The 13,564-nt window shown below is 50.8% G+C and overlaps 1 protein-coding gene across 1 annotated transcript; it reads right to left on the reverse strand.

Moving 5' to 3' along the window:
* Positions 1–4,451: 4,451 nt before the first annotated feature.
* On the reverse strand, positions 4,452–13,209 carry LOC108505934 (cytochrome b-c1 complex subunit 1, mitochondrial). Its single transcript, XM_017832446.1, has 13 exons — positions 13,112–13,209; positions 12,567–12,707; positions 12,034–12,120; positions 11,090–11,219; positions 10,144–10,342; positions 9,477–9,556; positions 9,221–9,336; positions 8,675–8,818; positions 7,770–7,930; positions 6,663–6,748; positions 6,123–6,211; positions 5,516–5,591; positions 4,452–4,696 (listed from the first exon to the last, which is right to left on the reverse strand). The coding sequence occupies exons 1-13, from the start codon at positions 13,181–13,183 to the stop codon at positions 4,632–4,634; spliced, it is 1,446 nt and encodes a 481-aa protein (XP_017687935.1). The 5' UTR covers positions 13,184–13,209; the 3' UTR covers positions 4,452–4,631.
* Between the last annotated feature and the right edge of the window lie 355 nt (positions 13,210–13,564).

Below are 13,564 nucleotides of genomic sequence, written 5' to 3' on the forward strand. Positions count from 1 at the left end.
AGAGCACAGCAGAGGCTCAGCGATGGATGGTGGGACACTGAGCAAGAGCAGTGTCTTCAGGGCACCTGAGAGGTGATCCAACACTGTTGATACCTCCTTGTACAGAAAAAGTCCCTCCTGCTCTCACAGACCAGGGCTGGAACCTCCCTATGCTGCCATCCCAGCAGCCCAGCGCTGGGCCAGCAGCTCCATTTTCCATTCCTGGGCAGGTAAGGAATCTGGGCAGACCCTCCTCCAGGCCCCACGCCTGAAGTAGCTTTTCTGGGCATCCCCACTGATGGGCTGAATGGACAGCAAAGCCAAACCTCTGCCTGGCAGCCCCACTAAAAACCTCAGAGCTTTGAGGAAGGAAAACATATAAGAGGAAAGGACTGGAAAGCAGAGACTTGCATGGAAAAGTGAGAACCACTGATCCTCTTTGGATGGCACGTGGGGTAAAGCAGCTTTTAATGAGGATGTTCAGGGCTCTGAGTCACCCCTTCCTGATACACCATTGAAGACAGAGCCGAGACAAAGACAAGTCCTGCCACCATGCCTCGTGCCTCAGAGCAGCCTGGGTTGGCTGTAGCTGGCAGTCAGGCCTGGATGGGCCTTTTGTCCACTGCTTTTCCACGCAATGAACACGCTAAAGCTTTACACGAGGCATTTCCTTTTCCAAATAGGAAACAGGATCTCTGTATATGTGTCTGGATACCACTGCTCACTGCTCCTCTCTTCTGGTGTATAAAGCCCCAGTAGTGCACAGAAGGGTAAGGTGAAGTGTAGGAGCCCTGGGCAGGGCAAGTCTGTGAGTCTGCCAAGCACCAGGTACCACCCTCAGCCTGGCAATCCTGCAGCCCTGCTGAGACGCTTCATCACAAGGAGAACCCACCCCTCTCCTGAGCAAATCACACCCCCTCTCAGGGGCTGGCTGGGGGAGAAGGCCCCTGGTCACAGCCATGCTGATGCACCAGGGCTCTGAGCAGAGCCAGGCTCCAGCAACACGATGCAGCACAGAGCTGCACTGCTGCCCTGTCTCCTAACCCCCACTCACCTATGGCTCCCACTGCTTCACCAGCCTTGGCAGGAGAGCGGATAGAGAAGCAGGCCCAGAGGGCTGTGGGCTCTCCTCCCAGAAGCTCTCTGGCACCAAAGAGTGGCACAGCTCCAAGCCTCTCATTTCTGTGAAAGCCTCCCTGCAGCTCCCTGCTTCCCCAGGACAGGCTTGGCTCAGCACCTATGATTAGTATCAACTGTACTTTCCAGGGCGGGTAATTAGTTCAGGTGAGGCAACTCTGACAATTGGCTGCTGTGGCCCCTCTCTTGGCAAGCACCCGGATCCCAAACAAGCATCTCACATATCAAAGGGGCTGCCTGCTCCACAAGCAGATCCACCCTGTGCATCTGCCCAGCCCTGCACTGGGGGTACTGGCAGCTTTTCCTGCAGAGAACAGGGAAACACAGAGCGCTCAGCACATGGCTCTAGTGAGCGCTCCCCATTTTCACTGCTGGAGTTTACATACCTGGAATAGCTCTGCATGGTGGACACAAGCCACTGTGCAGGTAACTGTACAGAGCCTTGCACAGGATGCCACAATGAGCACAGTATCCTCCTTTCCAAATCCTCCTTTTTGACAGCCAACAGACAGAATGTCAAGGTGTCATGGAGGAAAGGAAACTGCCTAGAGGTAGGTGGAAGGTGCAAGGTTCAAAGAGGGAATTCACCAGAAGAGGATGAGACCGTGCAGAAGGGGAGGGAGCAAAGGCCAATTCATACACCAGGCTAAATTTATCAGCACAGTCTAATGGGATCCCAAGTAACCTTCCAAGTGAAGTAGCAAAATAAAACACTTAAGCCATTGAAAACTAAACTGGTCAAAGAGCCCCGCTGAACAATCCCGCATTGTCCATGGAGCCAGGAAACAGATTTATTAGGTCACCCAGGCCATCTCCAGTTACAGTGAACTTGGGATGGTTCTAGGGATGGTTCCAACTCCCTCCTCTGGCACTGCCACTGTCCTTCACTGGGCAGCGGAAACTGCAGGAAGGGGAGGGGAGAAGTCCAGCAAAAGATCTCACTTTTCCAAGGTTCAGGAAAAGCACTGAGGTTGGACACTTCCATCATGCCAGACACTTCCCAGTTTTGATTCCCTTGGACTGAGGCTGCTACAGTGGAGCAACAGAAACACCCTTGGATAGCTCAAACAACAAAGGACCTGCCAATGAGATTAGAGCTTCAGTTCCTCCAGCACCAAGGGATTCAGCTGCCAAATGCTCAACGACTCTGCACCAATTCCAGGCTACACTTTCCAAGTCCCAGACAAGGCTTAGAGCCTGGGTGTCTTTGCCAAGCAATAACGCTCTTGACTCCTGAGTGGGTTTCCCCCCCACCATCTTTTAGATTCCCAGTCTGAATGCTTGTTGTTTACCAAGGAAAAGTTATATGGCAAATCTCTCAACCCTTGGAGCTGGGGAGATGCCTGTGTTTCTGGAAGCATGGAGTGCCACAGCACGCAAATACAACAGGCACTCACTACAAGGCAGAGTGCCATCACAACTGCAGTCAGAAGATGCCAGCACCTCAACCTCAACTCCTAGCAGGCACCCAACAGCCCTCTGCATCCAATGCCAGTCGCCTGGGCATGGCTCCTAGTCCAGATCAGCCCAGATACTCAAGAGTTCTACATGGAAAAAGCATCTACAAAATCCACCTTAGGCTGCATAAGCCAGGCACCCTTGAAGAGCCGCAGCCCTTTAGTCAGGAGTTATCTTTGCTGCAGTGCTGGGAGCACACTGCTCAGCACAGCCAGCTGCTTTTGCAGAGAAACAGAACAACTTGGAAAGCAGCAGTTGCAGAGGGGTTTGAATCTGTTCCTAGTATAAACTGGTGCAGGAGAGCCTGAGGAATGAATTACTCAATAAAAAGATACCTCCAAAGAAGAAAACTTGTAGGAAATGCTAAAGCAAGGATACACGTCTCCCTTCCCTTGTATTTCTCACCAACTGCAAAACACCCTGGGAAGCTCACCCAGGAGGCGAAAATATACAGCAATGGAAGACAAAAGAGGATTACAGTCTGATTGCAGTCACCGAACTAAGACAGAACCATTTATTGGTTCCACAAGGCTTGAGGCATAAGTGAGGTTGTTTAGTTTTTCAGCCCTCAGTGCACTTGTAACGAGCCAGAGCTTGTGATGATAGTTAAACCCAAATTGCATCAAGAACATTTAACAGTTTCAAACTTGCCTTGTATACGCAATGAGTTCAGACACACTGACTCTCTGATCAAGAATCCAGATTCAGCACAAATGATTTAGTATACTGGATTAGTCTCAAGTGTAATGACTAACTCTGAGAAACTTTTACACTATTTTTAAATCTCACTTGTCAGGGCAGAACCTGGAAACTAAATGAGAATCCCAGAGACATTCATCCCAAGACAAAAATCAAAACAGGAGTACCTTGCAGCTTCCAAGGGTAGCTGTGTCAGGCTAGTGCCACCTGGTGGGAAACTTTTCTCCACCCCCCTTGCTCAGTTTCATCCTTTCTGTTCCACGTTCCAGCTTCCCAGAGGCAAGACAAGGGAGTAACAACCAGATTAACACCAAAAAAGCAGAAAGGGCTGCGTAGCTCTTCCAACTATTCAGATTATCTTCCAGGTATAGGCCACAGATTCTCAGCTATTGTGTAGCTGAGCCTGACTGGATGGATGGAGGCTCATCTGCAAGAAGAATGTGTAGACCAACACCAACACACCTCACAACAATCTCTGTGCATTATTAAGCTGGTTTACGGAAAACCAGGAAGATTGACACATCTCCCTATAGAAACATATGGGTTATTATAACACAGCTCCTCTGGAGAGATGTTTGTCTAGCAACAGCTCCAGCTCCTCACACCATCCTGACTCTGCTAGAGCAGCACCGGCAAGGCCAAGACGACCACCCTCAGCAGGTGGTGGGGACTCAGCTGGCCAGGTCTGGCTGCAGCTGATGAGGGATAAAGGGGTTGCACAAGCTGTCCCACCACACCGGTGCTCATTTCAACACGAGGGTCAATACTAACACCACAGCCCAGGGACAGGACAAGGACCCACCTTCCATAGATGCATTCTGATCTCCTTGGTGAGCAGGAAAGTGCAGAGGTTCCCCCAGACAGTGCCCTCTACTCTTAGGTCAGCACAAACAGCACAGCTACAGCTCCAGTTTGACCAGGCTGCTCCTTGCACAGAAGGGCACACTGGGCATAGCTTGAGGTACCCTGGCAGCCTCATCCCAGTGGAAAGATTTCATTCAACCAGCCTAGAGACAAAACCTCTAAATGATACTGCCAGCTCAGGACAGAGAAGGCAGGGCTAATGACAGACACATAGGCAAGATTCTAGCATGAGCCCTGACAAATGAAGACTGATTGGTCCAGTATCTCCCCAGTTTGGCAAGACTAACAATGTCTACATACACAACCCAGCAAGAAACACTTGAATCCCAGCAGAACCAACTCCACACGGGATGTTTTTATTTTTATACATTTAACACCGAGAAGACAGCTGCTTTGAATGGACTCAGCCTGCCCGTGGTGCACAAGGCATTCAGTGGCAGAAGGAACCTGTCACAGTCCACAGCTTCACTCCTTCCAACCTGCAGGCACACATCCTAGAGACGGATCCAGTACATGGCACTGCGGAGACGGTTGTAATCCAAGAGCTGTTCAATGGGACCTGAGTGAACAGAAAAAGAGTTAGTCACTGGAGACATAGTTAAAATCCCCATGCAGTTTCTCATGGTCTTAAAGCAGATGGTAGCAGAGCAGACCGTGCTCACAATCCAGAGCAGTTTTGCACAAAACCAGGCAACCACAGCTCAAACCTGCATCAGGAAAACCAGGAGATACTATCTCCTGACAGAACAAGCTATTTTCTCACACTGCTCAACAATGCTCAGTACAGCTCCACATACAGGTTTGCAATACAGGGAGCCACCAAGTCATTCCAACTTCCTGTTCATAAACTCTCCCTTTCCAAGCTGCTCCACTTTGAAGGCCAGAGGAAACAGCTGCCTGGAGGAGGGGAATTCACAACACACAGGAAGGAGGCAGCAGAGCGGAGCTGAGCTGCTTAGGCAGGTTTTCCGAAAGGAATTTGTCCTTGGCCAGACAGACATGCCAGAGCAGCACAGGAGAATCAGGTCCCTTCACTTCCCTTACATAAACCACCCTGACCCCAGGGTAAGGACACCTGGCAGACGTGCTGGGCCCGCACCCAGCTACAGGACTCCCAGCCTTAGTCACAGCTCCACAGCAAGGAGAGGTGGGAGGACAGCCAGCAGCTCCCTGCCACTGTGTCTCCATCACCTGCAGGTCTGATCTCCTGGAAAACGTGCCTTCGCACACCCCATGTGCACAGGCAGGAGGATACCAGAAAAGAACCAGAGTGGTTAAGGAGGTCAGGGCAGACACACGATGCCTGCAACTCACTTCCACTCAGCTCTTGGCCCCGTCCTGTTTTTTAAGCGAGTACTAATTGCCTCACACTACTTACCCACTGCTGCAATTGCCGGGCATTTGTCATAAATGTATTTACTGCAGACATCTCTCACCATTCTTGCATCAACAGCCTAACAAATATCAAAGAAGCAATTAATGACTCTTCCAGCACATCTGCACTTCTCAAAGTTGCAAGTTACTGTTGCCATTACATATCAAGATCATTAAAAAGATACACTCAGACTCTTGGGGACCAACTGCCCAGCTCTGCCTGCGAGGATGGCCAATGTCACACACAGCACATTCTTCTGAAGGTACAGAAGACGAGGTAGTCCAAAATCTGAAGCCTTCGAAGGGAAACATTGGCTGCAGAACTACACAAACTAGGTGTTGGACACCTCTAGGGGAAATATTAAAGGGATTTCAAGTTGTGCTGCTTGAAACACATGTATGCCCTCTTTCTGGGATGTCCACACAGACAGAGGATACAATGAGTCTATGCCAGAGATTCGGACATCTATATCAGTGTCAGTGGGATAACCACCTGGACTCCAGGCAGTTTAAGGGATAAATAAGCCACACGTTACTCCAGCAAACTAAGGCCAGAAAATGCTGACACTAACCATGCTCAGGTACCCCAGCCAACACAAATGGATACTTACAGAAATCCTGGCATCCCACTCCTCCAGAGGGATACGGCGTCCATAGTTCAACAGATGGCTTGCAATATTCTCACACACTCGTGTAGTACCTAGATATTGAAAATATCACATGGTCAGTGAAGCAGAAAGCCTTCCACAATAGCACAGCCTGATCACCAGCCAAAGCACAGAGAAGAAACTCTAACCATTAAACCAGTTGTTAACAAAGCACAGTCCTAATTCCCGCTCTATGCAGCTCCAGCAGGAGTTAAGCAATACAGAGATTGCTTTAGTGGTCTCCAAAGTCTTACAACTAAGGCAGACCAGTCTGAGGGTCTCAATTTTTAGGTCACCAGGCAGTATGTCACTCGCTGGAGCACAGCAGGCTGGGGTTAGCTGCTTGGACAACATGGCAGAAGAATGAGGAGCAGGGAGAGGAAGTTTTGCCCAGTGCCTGCCAGCAGAACTGCAACATCTAGCACAGCTCCTGCTGCCCAGGAGAGACACAAGCAATAACCCTCTGAAAGCTGCACAGTGGTCCATCCATAAACCAGAACATACCATCCAGTTGAGCCACCATGGCATTTCGGAGATAGTTCTTGGCTCTTGTCACCTCTGACTCTGTGGTACTGGTGCACAGACGCATCCTGGAGAGGAGATGGAAAGACCACAAAAGCTCTTAAAGTTGCTTGTCTGCTCAGACAGAAAGGGAATTCCTCCCTTTCCCAAGCCTCTGCAAAAATAAGCTATTATAAACGCCACTTGTCTTGCAGGTTGAGATTCATCCTTGATCACCACAGAGCAGCTAAGAACTGGGGAGCACTGAACAGCAGGAGGTAAGAGCTCAAGCTCACAGGCAGGGGATTCAGCCAGCAGGATACACGCTGAGTTACACTCACAAAGGTCTGAGCAGCCCTGGTGCTGGCTCTGGCTTGCCCAGCAGGCCCAGCAGCATGTGGAATGTATTGCCCTATCACAGGAGAAGGAAGGCGTGTCAGCCATTCCCACGCATGGCAAGCTGCTATGGAAACTGATGCTGAAAGAACGAGACAGCTCCACAGAGTCTGTTTGGACTCCAGCTGCTAAATCCCTTCCTCCCCTGCCAACGGCAACGTCTCTGGGGCAAGGGCTCACTCCACCTGCTCCATACACAGCACAGCTCAGCTCTGAATCTCAGATGTAGTCTCAAACCATTACTGGTTCGTGGACACAATAAGATGGACAGCCAGAAGGTTCCCAAAAACTGGCATGACTCCAGCAGCAGGACATTAATCAGCTGCAACACAACAGCCTGAGTGGCAACAACTCCGCCTGCTTTGCTTAGGCTTAACAAGACAATGGAGATATGTCTCTTGGGCACCCAGGAAAGCCTTGTCTCTGAGGAATGATCTCCACTGTATATAAAAAAACCCCAAAGCCTCAGTGCTAATACTTGAAAGTGTGAACAAAAGACATGAAGAGCCTTAAGGGATTAAAACAGCTCCTCAAAACCCACATCCTACGAGATTTACAGAAACCACTTACAGGATCACTTAAACAGAATGCCAAGTTACCAAGAAGTTCATAAAGAGACACAGCTCTCTGCAGACTTAATATGCTCCCCCAGCAGCTCAGTCTCCCACGAGAGGGTCAAATCTTAAATGCAACTTCTGCCAAAGTTGTACTTACCACTCCCCCTGAGCACAAAACATCATATCATCTATGGACAGAGGATCGGAAACAAAATGGAAACCGAAGAGGCCAGTGTCAGAGTAAGAGGTGTTGAATGTCTGGAAACTGTGGCAGAGATTATGCTCCACAGCAAGCGTAGCCAGCCTGCTAGACTGATTCTGTAAATAAGGAGATACTGTCAGCCATTTCGCTCTCAGCTTCCTCACAGCTCAAATTCTTTCCCACTGAGCTGTTTTCACAAAGACCACAGACAAGACAGAGCGGAACACTTTGCTGAAGGGGATCTTAATTTAGACCCTTCATGTGGTCAACAGATGAGAATCACTGCTGGAAAAGCCACAGACAAAGGCCTAGGAGTCCATCCAGCAAAATCATTTCCTCTCCCAGTTGCAGATGAGGAGCTGGTATGCATACCACCATAGGAGTGGGAGAAAATGGGAAGCACACGGTCTCCCAGCAGCAGGGGTTAGCACAGTTATACAGTCCAGACAAATTCCAGACAATAATGGATGCAATACTGGGGTTTTGAACAAGTTCCACTTGCTCTGCAGTTGTAAGGCAAGCTTGCATCATGAGATTACAGACTATTCAGCTGTGCTTCCACCACCACCCCCACCAAGTGGTTAGTTGTGAGAGTGGGAATAAGCTGCTGAGAATTCACCAGCTAAACCTCTTCCAAACTTAGCAGAGAAGGCTCAGTTCATCTCCCAGCATCACCCCTCAAGGTCTGGCCCAGATTACCCTTGATTACTCTTCTATCCTATTTTCCAGGCTCCTAACCCCCTCACAGTTGGAAGCTAACCACAAGAGCCTTCCCTAAGGCACATTCACACCTAGAATCCCCATAGTACTTCATATTAAAAGGCTCCAGGCTCTCCCTGTCACACTCAGAAGCCTCTTACCTTCCCACCTCCAAAAGTGCGGTCGTAGCGCCCGATGATGGCATTGGCCACGTTGAGGACAACGTTGTCTGGATCAGCCCATCCTGGCCCCTCCACAGCAAGAGCAATATGGGCAAGGGGCAGACCATCATCTCTGGCACGGATCTAGGAAATCATCAAGGAGTGGAGGAGAACGGCATGAGCACTGTGACTTGCCCGCAGCCTGCTGCAAAGCCAGGCTGACAAAGTAGGGTACTTGATGTGATTCCAGTGACATGAAAGAGTCTCAAGCATTACTAAGCACAAACTGCTCTGATGTGAGTTTTCCAGCAGATGATGTGAGCAATGGCCTCTCATTCCTAATGGATGTGGGTCCCATCTAAAACCCAACACGTGGCAATAAGCCCCAAGAACAGAACATGGGAGCACTACCAAGATGCTGCATCATCAGCTTCTCCAAGACACACAGATTTTTTTCCCCTCTCAGAAGCAGCTGTAATTGGTTTCACATTCATTCAACAGTTGGGCAACACCTGCTTGTTTTGATGGGGACCAAAACAACTTTACCTCACTCCCTGTGAAGCGACAGCGCGGGAGGATAGGCACAGCATCCTCTTTGTATGCGACAGGCACTCCACTGAAGTGTTGCTTAGCTGCATCTACCAGCTCTTTGTGCGAAATACCTGGCAACGGCAAAGAGAGAGACTTACAGTCCTAGAACAATTTAACAAAATGATCTGATTTTACATTAGAGATGCGTGACAGGGGTTTGGGTATTTGAAAATACCAAGGCTTCCCAGAATCACAAGGATCTAGAACTTACCTCCAGCAGCTGCCAGGACCATACGGGGTGCCTTGAAGTGAGTATCAACATATGAAGCCAGATCTGCTCGAGTCAGCCGCCTAGAGAGAACACAGAGAGAGAACGTCAGCATCTCTGACTTGGAGGAATGAGAGGCTTAGGAGAAGCAAGTCTGCAGTGCAGAGACAGCAGTGATTCTCTTTGTTGTGGGGTAACAATACCTTTTAGAAACAATACATTTTAGAAACAAGACTGTGCACTGTGTTTTCCCTGTGCTCTAAATCTAGAACACAAAGAAGGGGAACCAGCAGTGAAGATGAAGAGTTAAGCATAAAATTCAATGCAGATTGGAGAGTACTGAGCCCGGTCACTGACCTAATGCAAGGCCACTGCTTCAATGACCACCCTATCTCTTAATTTCTCTAACAGTGTCAAATTGACAAGCATGGGAGAAGGTTCAACCTGTCCCTTCTAACCTCAGGTCTTGCACTAGGGCTTCTAAGGAATGTGTGCAGCATTATGCTTTCACCAGCTCCAACGAGGAAAACACAGTCAGGCCCACAAGGAGAGCCCCATGGGCACAGATCACCTCCGTGCACACACTGGTTTCCTCGGGCAGTCACCACGACCAAGCAGCAGTCATGGACTGAACCCCTGGGCTGTGCCCTGCATCCAGCCTGTTGCTCACTTGATGTTCTCTGTGGTCCCCTCAACAGTGTGGGCCAGCGGAGTGCCCTGGAAAGCAGTGGCATGAAGGTAATCAAAGGTGACATCCATCAGGTTGCTGTCCATTTCTTTCAGCTCCCGAAGGATGACGCCACGTTCCTTCTCGATCTGAGAGTCCTCCAGCGCACAGTTCTGCACAGCGTCAGCCAGGAGTTCTACAACTGCAACACAATTCCCATGTTAGCATCCCACTGCCTGACTGCCACCCAGTGCTGCTGAAAGGAGAAGAGACACAGAGGAGGAGTGAGCAACAAACCACACTGGGGAGGGGATGCAACATAAAAGAGCTGAGTGCTGCCTGTTCCCACAGCACAAACAACACCAGTTTAGCAAGAAGTCTTCAAGTCAGATCATCACTGCCAGTGGAAAGCAGGCAACATCTGCAGAAGGTGAAGCATGTCAGAAGAAGGGCACTGCTCCAGAAACACACTGAATCCCTACAGAGGGTTTGTGATACCTACAGCATAGCCCATATCTACAGCAAGGCCCACAGCTCTGACTCAAATCGCTGCCTCTGGCCAAAACCAACCCAGAGGAGTCTGCACGTGGTAGCAGAGCACAAGCTGCACTCACAAGAGCTGCAATGAGCACTCCTCACACAGCAGCTGTTGCGGACCTCAGTTTCCCAGCTCCATAAAACAACCACGGACTCCTGAATTCCCCCGTCCTCCCTCCTGGCAACACAGTCCAGCCTGACATAACTAAAGCTCTTTGTTTAGGAACACATGAACTTGCAGCCCTGAAGCACCATGTCACTGCACTGCTCTCTTCAACTACCAACCAGAACCATCAATTTACTGTTCAGCTACTTCAATCCCTGGTTGGTAGAAAGGATGCTTGGGGAGAGAAACACAAGTACATGCACTTCCTTAAGTTCCCGATCAGACTTTGCCCCCTGGCCGTCCTACCTTTGGGCATGTCCTTGGACAAGGCTTTTATGTAGAAGGCAGTATGCTCACGAGATGTGTACCCATTCAGGTGAGCACCCAGACTCTCCACTTCCTTCTCAAAGGCAGAGCCAGGACGCTTCTTTGTGCCCTAGAAGGAAACAGATAAACTAAATCATGAAATGAACAACTTTCCCCCCACCAGGCAGAATTAAAGCAAGGAAAATAACAACAAAGACCTAAAGCAATAAAAACTGTCATATGATTCATAAAAGCCAAGAGCAAGCACAGAAGGCAAGAGATTTAAAACTTGGCTTATTTTCCCTAGATAAAGGATGGCTGAGGTGCATTTTCAAAGACCAACATAAATTCAGCAGGGAAAGAGAAGACTTACACTGAGAGACAACAGTGGTTGAAGAGCACATCTGTGGAAGTAAACCAAGAGCAAGCCTAAACCAAAAATAAGCAGGCGTCTAACTATCCAAGCAGTGAAACTCAGATGAAGCAGAAAACTTCTTCTAAGATCTTATCTCCTAAGGAGCAAGCCAGATACTGCAACTGCCCATGAAGGCACAGGCTGGACTCAAGTCAGCAAGTCCCAGGCTTAGATGCCCTCTGCCCTGTTCAGCAGAGATTTAGGTTATTTAAAAAGCAACAGCTGTAACCCCTAAGCTTCCCTCAACTGCTAAGAAAATCAAAGAAAAACAAATGGCTGTAAGAAACACTGCTTTGAGTTCTCTCTGCTAACCCGAGGAAACATGCTTCATACCACAGTGCTCCAGGTGTGTTATACAGAGGCTGGGACAGCCAAGGATTGGAACCACGATGTCAGACACTCTGTCTGAATTATCAATTACAGCATTTTTTACTTTAAGAGGAAAGACAAGTAAATAGCAAATAAGAGTCAACAACGTATGGACAGAGCATTCAGCGCAGCTCTGTGCAGGCCCAGCACACCTCCTTACCTTAAAGGCCAGGTGTTCCACAAAAAAACCAGCCCCGTTGTTCTTTGCGTTTTCATAGCGGCTCCCGGCCTCGATCCACACGCCCACCTGGCAGCAAAAACAGGGAGTGACATCAGAGGAGAAAACAATCAGCATCCTCGTGCCACAAACACAGCAGCAGGGACAAGAAGTCTGCTACCCATACATTACACCAGTAGCATCAAAAGAAGCAAACACAAGCAACAGTTTCCTGCATGTGTTTTGGCTTTTTATCCGTCAGCTTCACCAAAGCTGGTTTTGCCAGAGAGAGAACTCCTACTGATCACTTACTGCTCACACAAAAAATGTAAGGCTGAGAAAACTTGTAGAGCACAAAAGCTTGACTACAGACTTAAGACAACACCAGGCTGGGCCTTCTGCTGTTACATTAATCCAACAGTTCATAGAAAGTAACAATGGAGTCACTTTCAAAAGCTTTGGTTCAGACAAGGTTTGTCAGTTTTTGGAGACCAGATACAGGCTTCAAGGAAGCCCTCAACCTATCGTGAACTTACCGTGCAGGTTGGCTGCCTGGACTCCTCTGAGGCCACACGGAGCCCGTTCTCCAGGGTGGTGACCTCGGTCTCGGGGATATTTTGGAGTGTCTGGGCATAGGTGGCAGCACCTCGCTTCCTTGTCAAAGTCAATAAAGCTGCCTGAAAAGACAAAGGCTGTCACGACCACTAGCTAGCAGCTCCCCTCGGCAGGGCCGGGAACCCGCCGCGGAGCCAGAGGTTTGGAGCAGGTTGAAAACTCCAGGGAAAGCCCCACGGACAAGTCACACCCCGGCACTGGGGCGTGGAGCGGACGGCGGGCCCCCGGCAAGCCCCGCACCGGGAGACAGTGACAGCCGCCGCCGCCCCCCGCCCACCCAGCCCCGCTCCAGCCCCGGGGGTCTCACGGTCACCGCCGCCCACCCCGCGCCGCCTGCCGCGTCCCCGTGACCTTCCCGGCCGGCGCACGGGCTGTGCCCGGCGGTAGCACCACTGCACCGCGGGGCCGCCCGCGCCCTGTCCGGACTCCCCCGCCGGCGCTGCCCGCGGCGGGCATGGTGACTCACGGAGGGGCGCGGCCCCCACAGCAGCGCCCGCCCGGCCGCGCTGCCCGCCCGGCACACTGAGCGCGCCGCCATCTTGTCCCTGCGCCGACCGACCGACTGACGGCACCGCGCCTGCGCGGGGGGCGGGGCCTGCGGCTGGGGCGGGGCAGGGCGGGCGGTGGCGGTACGGGCGGGTGGCTGGTGGCGCCCCCTGGTGGCGGGAGGGCGCGGGGGGGCGGGCAGGGAATGGGGGTCCCGGGGAATGGGGGTCCCAGGGAATGGGGGTCCCAGGGTATAGGGGTCCTAGGGAATAGGAGTCTCAGGGGAATGAGGGTCCTAGGGAATGGGAGTCTCAGGGGAGTGAGAGTCCCACGGGATGGGGATCCCAGGGATAGGAATCCTGGGGGATGGTGGCCCGGGGGACAGGGGTCACAGGGAATGGAGGTCCTGGGAATGAGGATCCTGGGGAAAGGG

This window comes from Lepidothrix coronata, unplaced genomic scaffold (assembly GCF_001604755.1).
Source record: "Lepidothrix coronata isolate B3197 unplaced genomic scaffold, Lepidothrix_coronata-1.0 Scaffold202, whole genome shotgun sequence".
Taxonomy (NCBI): domain Eukaryota; kingdom Metazoa; phylum Chordata; class Aves; order Passeriformes; family Pipridae; genus Lepidothrix; species Lepidothrix coronata.